General features: G+C 31.1%; 2 protein-coding genes across 2 annotated transcripts; both read left to right on the top strand.

The window, feature by feature from the left end:
• Nucleotides 1-839: 839 nt before the first annotated feature.
• LOC122514528 (protein IWS1 homolog) lies at nucleotides 840-5,182 on the top strand. Its single transcript, XM_043631416.1, has 7 exons — nucleotides 840-1,086; nucleotides 1,184-1,310; nucleotides 1,404-3,281; nucleotides 3,407-3,767; nucleotides 3,888-4,177; nucleotides 4,253-4,364; nucleotides 4,456-5,182. Exons 1-7 carry the CDS (start codon nucleotides 1,074-1,076, stop codon nucleotides 4,576-4,578), a joined length of 2,904 nt encoding a protein of 967 aa, XP_043487351.1. The 5' UTR covers nucleotides 840-1,073; the 3' UTR covers nucleotides 4,579-5,182.
• Nucleotides 5,183-6,123: 941 nt separating this feature from the next.
• LOC122514527 (putative tRNA (cytidine(32)/guanosine(34)-2'-O)-methyltransferase) lies at nucleotides 6,124-7,961 on the top strand. Its single transcript, XM_043631415.1, has 5 exons — nucleotides 6,124-6,391; nucleotides 6,497-6,566; nucleotides 6,644-6,843; nucleotides 6,928-7,322; nucleotides 7,405-7,961. The coding sequence occupies exons 1-5, from the start codon at nucleotides 6,271-6,273 to the stop codon at nucleotides 7,735-7,737; spliced, it is 1,119 nt and encodes a 372-aa protein (XP_043487350.1). The 5' UTR covers nucleotides 6,124-6,270; the 3' UTR covers nucleotides 7,738-7,961.
• The last annotated feature ends 67 nt before the right edge of the window (nucleotides 7,962-8,028 follow it).

The raw sequence follows: 8,028 nt of genomic DNA, 5'->3' as shown, positions 1-8,028 counted from the left end.
TAAAATATTATAAAATTTTAATTAATTATATTTATTTCTGTTTCAAATTTAGCGTGAGATAAAATGTAAGATTTTAAAATTATTTAGCAAGGGAACTGAGAATCAAAAAAATATTGGTCTAACAATGAGTTAATGTAATAATGTTCAATATGTTCAACACATTCCTATGTTAAATATTTTTCTTAAATAAAGTAAATTATAATATATGTTAATGTATTTCTTATGAATTATATGCTATATTTTTTAACCCTATCATAAGACGTATTTTCGAACAACGCGTACTACTATTGTATTATTTTTAAAAGTTCATTTATTAGTTATCGTTTGATAATTAATTCATATTAAGAGTATTGTCCTCTGTTAAAAATAACATTTTTCCTTGCAATGCAGTTTCAATTAGCAGAAAAAGTCAGCCGCTTTCTTGCTTTTTTGACTTTTTTTTAGATTCTACGTATTTTCTATTTCGACAGGAAAGATCAATGACTAACTGCGTAAATAACAAAAATATTCTTGGAATTTGGAGAAAGTTTTCTAGCTTGCTTAAGGCTCTCGCAAGGGGTGATATCATAAGCTTGCTTAAGACTTCCGCCGGGGGGTAATATTTCAAGCTTACTCATTGGCCAGCGCTTGAGAACTCGCCGGTAGAGAATATCTAAGCTTGCTTAAGATTCCGCAAGGGGGGCAATATTTCAAGCTTACTCATTGGCTAGCACTTGGGGACTCGCCGATGGAAAGCATTTTCAAGCTCGCTCATTGGCTAATACTCGGAATTATCTAAAGTGAAAGTATTGAGGAGAGTTTGAACACCTCTACCTTTAGTTAGAAAACAGCTACGAAAGTATTCGGACGTTTTTAAGCGTTGTGCCATAAAATTTCTTTTCTGATTTTATTTTGTCTTATATATTTGTGAAATATCGTTTCCACGATATTAGTCGATTATTAAAATTAAGTTAACGTTTTATTACTGTTTTATTAATAGTTTAAACAACTAACTTAAACATTTTAATAATCGATCGAAGAGCTGACTAGTTATTTATAAATATTTGCATATTTATATATAAAAAGAAGATACAATGGGTAGAGATGGTAAGTAAAATGATCAAAGTGATTCGCCAAATAATAAAATAATCAACTTTATATGAAAATATTCATTGAATTAATGAAATTTATTTTGTGATTATAGACGAAAATAGTAATTCAGAAGACGAAAGGGGAAGATCTAGAAGTTCCTCACAGGACTCTTCTGCTAGAGTTGAAAACGTGAATAGGAGTAGATCAAATACTCGAAGTCCAACTTCATCTCCAGCAAGGTAAATATTAATTATTATACTCTATTGTATACTCTGTTATACTCTTTATTTATCATAACCTTATATTCAATCATATCGCTTTATGTTTTACAGATCTAAGCCCTCTTCGCCGATGCAAGTAGCATCACCAGCATCGTCCACTTCTGCACGTTCCAATGCCAGTTCTAGAAAGTCATATTCTAGATCTCGTTCACCTTCTAAAAGTCGTTCGCCTTCTCCTGCATCCAGTACTCGGAATCTAAGAGCTTCCAGATCTCGTTCCAAATCTTTTTCTGAAGAACGTGCGGATAGTGGTGAAAGGAAACAAATCCAATCACCCAGTCCCGCACGCTCTGGAAAATCCTCTTCGAGATCCAGGAGTCCATCACCGAGTAAATCCAAAGAGGGTTCACGTTCAAGATCTAGATCAAGATCTAGATCTAGATCTAGATCTAATTCAGCAAAACCAAGTAAAAGTGCTTCTCCAATGAATTCCCGATCTCCATCAAGATCCCCATCACCCAGGGCAGCTTCTAGATCGCGTTCTCGTTCTGGATCAAGAAGATCACGTTCTGTATCTCCTAATGCCAATCGTGCATCAAGATCAAGATCAAGATCAAAATCTCATTCACAATCAGGCTCAAGAAAGGGTTCTTGCTCGCCTAAAGCTTTATTGGAAAATTCCTTTTCCAATGTTAGAAAGTCACGGTCAAAGTCACGCTCTGTTGAAAGCTTAAAGAAACATTCTCCTTCATCGAGAAAAAGTTCACACTCAAGATCACCATCGAATTCAGGAGATGAAAAGGCTAAATCAAAGTCACGATCCAGGTCTAGATCTAGATCTGGCTCAGGATCTCGAAAACAATCTCCTGTGGTATCGCATAAAGGATCATTATCAAGATCTCCAAGTCCAGGAGGAAAGGCATTGTCAAAATCCAAATCTAGGTCAAGATCAAGATCAGATTCAGGATCGAGGAAAGCATCTCGATCAAGATCAAGATCTGGATCAAGAAAGGCATCCCGATCAAGATCAAAATCAGGATCAAGAAAGGCATCTCGATCAAGATCAAGGTCTGGATCAAGAAAAGTATCTCGATCAAGATCAAGATCAGGATCAAGAAAAGCATCTCGTTCAAGATCAGGATCAGGATCAAGAAAAGCATCCCGATCAAGATCAGGATCAGGATCAAGAAAAGCATCACGATCAAGATCAGGATCAGGATCAAGAAAAGCATCCCGATCAAGATCAGGATCAGGATCAAGGAAAGCATCCCGATCAAGATCAAGATCAGGATCAAGGAAAGCATCCGGATCAAGATCAAGATCAGGATCAAGGAAAGCATCCGGATCAAGATCAAGATCAGGATCAAGAAAATCTGTATCCAGATCTAAATCAAGATCATTATCAGGATCAAGAAAAGGTTCCCCATCTGGTGTAGCATCAAGAAAAAATTCACGCTCTAGATCAAGATCAGGTTCTAGATCTAGCAGATCTAGATCACACTCTGGATCGAGGAAATCTGGTTCACGATCACGATCAGGCTCAAGATCAAGATCACCATCAAGATCCCGTTCAAGATCGCATTCGGGTTCACGATCAAAATCAAGGTCTAGGTCCAGATCACGGTCTCCTTCTGTTGCAAAGTCTGGAGGCAGATCTCGCTCAAGATCTGGCACCAGATCGAGATCAAGATCGGCTTCAAAGTCTGGTAGATCAAGGAGTCCAAGCAAAGAGTCAGATAGTGGAGTAAAAAAGCGAAAAAGAATACTCTCTGATTCGGAAGATGAAAATGATGCTGCTCAAAGTTCTAAAAAAGTAACTCGTGAATTATCCGATAGTGAAGATGAAGAAAATGCGGATAAATCAGCTAAGAAAAAAGATGATGAGGAACCGAAAGAAGACGAAGATGCAAAAAAAGATGGAGAAGAAGTTAATAGAGAACAAGATAACGAAGAATCCGATGATGAAATAATTCCTGGAGAGAGAGGAATGTAAGTAGAGTTTCTTATTGTTTTCCTTTTTCATTAAATTATATTAGAGAATTAACATTTTTTTTTTTAAATATATTAAATAAAATATATAACTTTTAATCGTTTTTATTATTTCTATTTTCCAGAGATGATTCCATGTCTGATTTTGATCGAATGTTGGCACGCAAAAAGGAGGAACAATCACGCAGACGCAAACGTAAAGACATTGACATAATTAATGACAATGATGATATTATTGCTCAATTGTTAGCCGACATGAAAGGCGCTTGTGAAGAAGATAGAAAGTTAAATCAATCAAATAGACCAGCCACGAATAAAATTGCAATGCTACCTAAAGTATTATCCCAATTGAAAAAGCATGATTTGCAATTGGCATTTTTAGAGCATAATGTATTAGCAGTTTTAACAGACTGGCTCGCTCCAATGCCTGATCGATCATTACCCTCTTTAAGAATAAGAGACAGTCTTTTGAAACTTTTGTGGGAGGTAAATATAATGTAGTTGATAAAAATATTTAATATTTACACATGTAATATTTACATATTAATAACATTTACAATGTTAGAATTTATGTATAAATATTAATTTTTATTTTCTTTATTCTAGTTCCCAAGAATCGATCAGTCATCTTTGAAACAATCAGGCATTGGCAAGGCTGTAATGTATTTGTATAAACATCCCAAGGAAACTAAGGAAAATAAAGAACGTGCTGGGAAATTAATCAACGAATGGGCAAGACCAATATTCAACTTGTCTGCCGATTTTAAGGCCTTATCAAAGGAAGAAAGATTACAGCGTGATATAGAGCAGAAACCTCATAAAAGAAGAAAAGTAGAAGAGGATGGATCTTCTCTAAAATCACAAGACATTAATAAAGCCTTAAAAGGAGATTCTAAGTATGATGACCTTTCATCATCTAGAAAACGTTTAAATGATATTAGCAATAGTCCTATTTTAATGCCTTCTTTAAGACCATTGAGACCTGGAGATCCGGGATGGGTTGCACGAGCAAGAGTTCCTAGACCATCTAACAAGGACTACGTCGTGCGCCCTGATTGGAAGTCAGATGTTGATATAAGTAGAGTAAGTTTTTATTATTAGTATGAGTTTATATAAGTCAACTTTTATTATCTTATTATTATGCATAAATTACTAAATATTTTTTTTTTTATAGAGCACCAAAAAGCAAATGAATCGATTTGAGAGGCATATGAAAAATTACATGGATAATAAAAAAATGAAATCGGCGAGAAGAGCTGTAGATATATCGATAGAGGGACGCAAAATGTCCTTGTAATAATGTACATATTAGGGAAATCATAAAAAAATTTGATTACATCGAAAATATATTGTAACGCGTTAAATCTAGTTAGTCAGTTTTTGTTGAATTAACAAATTACGTACCTTGCACACACATTTGTGAATTTTGTTGTACTTCACGTAAAACTCATCTGCACATACTTTTGCATTTCGTTAGAACTTTATGTAAAACCCATGTGTACATATTTGTGTATTACGTTAAATAACGAAATGTCATTTGTATGATGCAAGAGGGTTCTTGTTTAAAATTTCTAAAAATTACATTTTTTAGTTTTCGCAATTGTAGTGGTACGTAATGTGTTAAGTGAATTTCTTTATAAAATGTGATCTTTATAATAAGATGAAGTAACGTTATAATAACAATAACATAATGTACATTAGAGTAAAAATAAACATTAATATTAACCCATTTGCAGCGCGGATATATACGCGAACTGCGACTGTTTGCTATCACCAAACGCGGATTATTTCGCATAAGAAACATTTTTTTTTTCTATTTGTGAGAATTTGATCGGTGATACGGGTCAGTCGACAGTTGAACGTCGCTGATGCAAATGGGTTAATTGATACTTTGGCAAAAATTATAGAAATTTCATAATAAGATTAGATAACAACAATAATAAAAATTATTATTATTATTGTTATAATAGTAATAATGCAATCTACATTTCAAAGAGAATATTAATATTGATTGATATTTTGAACAAAGTAACGAGGTTTTCATTATAATATTAATAAGTAAAGATATTACTAGTTAGTATTTTTATATTATTATTATTATTATTATTATTATAGTAATTATAATAATAATTATAATAATAATATTATTATATTAATTTTATTATAATAATTTTATTATTATAATAATATTATTATAGTAATTATAATAATAATAATAATAATAATAATAACAATGCAATGTACGTTGCACAGTAAATATTAATATTAACACTAGTTAATATTTTGACAAGAATGATGATTAAGGTATTTGCAATTATTCGCATTTCCTTAATAATAGTTCGCAATTTAATTAATTTTAATTATGTAAATTAAATACATAAACCGTTCAAATAATCAAATCTATTAATTTGATAAAAAAATGATAAAACATTTATATGATTATATACATCTTGTAATGTTTTATTGATATTTCTTCTTATTTAATAATGTGCATGAATGTTTTATTGCTGAAATTTTTAAAAATTCTAAAAGTGGAGGCAATATTTTTCTTTAGTGAACGGCTCAAACATACAAATAATATTGTTAATTTTTTTTTTTTAATACTATTATATATTTTTCATAATAAATTAATAATGTATCAAGGAATGTTTTATTAATTGCAATTTATTTTTCATTGTAAATATATAATAGTTCAAATATATACAAATTTTCTAATTAAATGTTTCTTTTTTCTTTCTATATCCATAATTATACATATCTTGCGCAATAAATAAAAAAATTATATAAATAATTAAAATTTCAAGTGTCAAGTAGTTTCCATTTTCAACTTTAGGTGCGCTAATAGTTCTTTTAACATGGCTTCCTTACTTTCTAAAGTTTCTAACAACTATATAACCTTACTATCCTATTTATTAAATATAAATCTATTATTTAATTAATTAATAATAACTTAGAAGAAACAATAGTGAATATATCATTTCTATTAAAAATGGGAAAAACATCGAAAGACAAACGTGATATTTATTATAGACGAGCAAAAGAAGAAGGTTGGAGAGCACGTAGTGCATTCAAATTATTACAAATCGATAATGAATGTAATATTTTTGATGGTACCGTATCTCCAACGTAACAAAATTATAAATTTGTCCTACAATCATTTTCTATTTTAAAACAAACTATTAAAGTGATATTTTTTCATAGATCTTTCATTACAGGTGTAAATAAGGCTGTTGATTTATGTGCAGCACCTGGTAGTTGGAGTCAAGTTCTGTCACGTAAATTAAAGTATATAAATATAAATATAATAAAATAACATATACATATTTAAATTTTATATAATATAATGCATTTGAAATTTTAAGCGAAAATTACAAAAAGGCATTGGAAAAGGGTGAAGCTACGCCTCCCAAAATTGTTGCTGTTGATTTGCAAGCAATGGCACCGTTGGAAGGTGTCATTCAAATTCAAGGAGATATTACAAATACTGCTACTGCTCAGCACATAATTGCCTACTTTGATAATATGCAAGCTGATTTAGTTGTATGCGATGGAGCTCCTGATGGTACTTTCTCAGATTTCCTTTTTATTAACATTTTAAAATGATATAAATATTAATAATAAATAATTTTGTTTGTGTATATTTTAGTCACTGGATTACATGATATGGATATTTACATTCAATCTCAACTTCTACTAGCAGCTTTAAATATAACTACTCATATATTAAGACCCGGAGGAACATTCGTAGCAAAGATTTTTAGAGCTAAAGATGTCTCCTTATTATACGCGCAATTAAAAATATTTTTTCCTTACGTCTACTGTGCCAAACCAAGTAGTTCTAGAAATTCCAGCATAGAAGCTTTCGTAGTATGCAAAGATTATTCACCGCCTGAAGGATACGAACCTCACATGTTGAATCCTCTTCTTACGCATGAACCATGTAACTTTGAAAAATTGACAGGAGTTAACAGACTCATTGTACCATTTGTCGTATGTGGAGATTTAAATCAACCTGATTCTGATACCTGCTATCCGCTTAATGTGAGGAGTATAATAATTAATAATTACAAAAATTATTTATTTGTATAATCGTTTAAATTAATAGATTTTAACATATTTACAGTTCGAAGGAAAAGAATATAAATATCATGAGCCAGTGCAAAGCCCAATTGCCCCCCCATACGAAGAGGCGCTTTCTTTAATTGAAAATAGGAATACTGATTTTAGAAAAGCAGATGTTAGTGTTATTATCGATAGCAATCGTTCAATGTCTTTATCTGAATTCAAGGAACAAGCAAGGCAAAAACAAAAATGTATAAATGAAAAATTAAAAGAAGAAGAAAATATTGATAAAAATCGGGAAGAGGAGGAAAAAGAAGAGGAGGAAGTGATTAATACACTTTCTCTGAAGACATTACTTCAATTAAATATATCCAGCGAAAGTAATAGCAGTTAAGAAAGTAAATAAATTATTTTAATCTAAAAGAAGAATATTGTAATCAAATTAATTTGTATATTTAACAAATAAATGTTTCTATTTATTCTATGTTACATAAGTTTATCTGTAAACAAAATATTATTTTTAATTTACCGCGTTATAAATTACATTGGCTTATATCTTCTTGTGTGTTGTACAAGCCAAAGAAAAAAAAATATTAGTAAACATTGAGAAACTCGGAAGACAAATATATTATTAACCTTGCGCATATAAGTATCAAACACGAGTAGAACTTGCCTATCTTTGGAA

This window comes from Polistes fuscatus, unplaced genomic scaffold (assembly GCF_010416935.1).
Source record: "Polistes fuscatus isolate 324 unplaced genomic scaffold, CU_Pfus_HIC Scaffold15, whole genome shotgun sequence".
Taxonomy (NCBI): Eukaryota; Metazoa; Arthropoda; class Insecta; order Hymenoptera; family Vespidae; genus Polistes; species Polistes fuscatus.
The sequence above is the reverse complement of the archived record's forward strand: the minus strand, read 5'-3'. Positions and strand labels throughout refer to the sequence as shown.

What these genes read in the sequence shown, in the direction of transcription:
- LOC122514528 (XM_043631416.1), top strand. An exon ending in ATTCCTGGAGAGAGAGGAAT is followed by an intron (nt 3,282 to 3,406) that starts GTAAGTAGAGTT and finishes TCTATTTTCCAG; the next exon opens with AGATGATTCCATGTCTGATT. An exon ending in TTTTGAAACTTTTGTGGGAG is followed by an intron (nt 3,768 to 3,887) that starts GTAAATATAATG and finishes TCTTTATTCTAG; the next exon opens with TTCCCAAGAATCGATCAGTC.
- LOC122514527 (XM_043631415.1), top strand. Translation starts at nt 6,271, where the DNA reads ATGGGAAAAACATCGAAAGACAAACGTGATATTTATTATAGACGAGCA. An exon ending in GTTCTGTCACGTAAATTAAA is followed by an intron (nt 6,567 to 6,643) that starts GTATATAAATAT and finishes TGAAATTTTAAG; the next exon opens with CGAAAATTACAAAAAGGCAT. An exon ending in ATACCTGCTATCCGCTTAAT is followed by an intron (nt 7,323 to 7,404) that starts GTGAGGAGTATA and finishes ACATATTTACAG; the next exon opens with TTCGAAGGAAAAGAATATAA.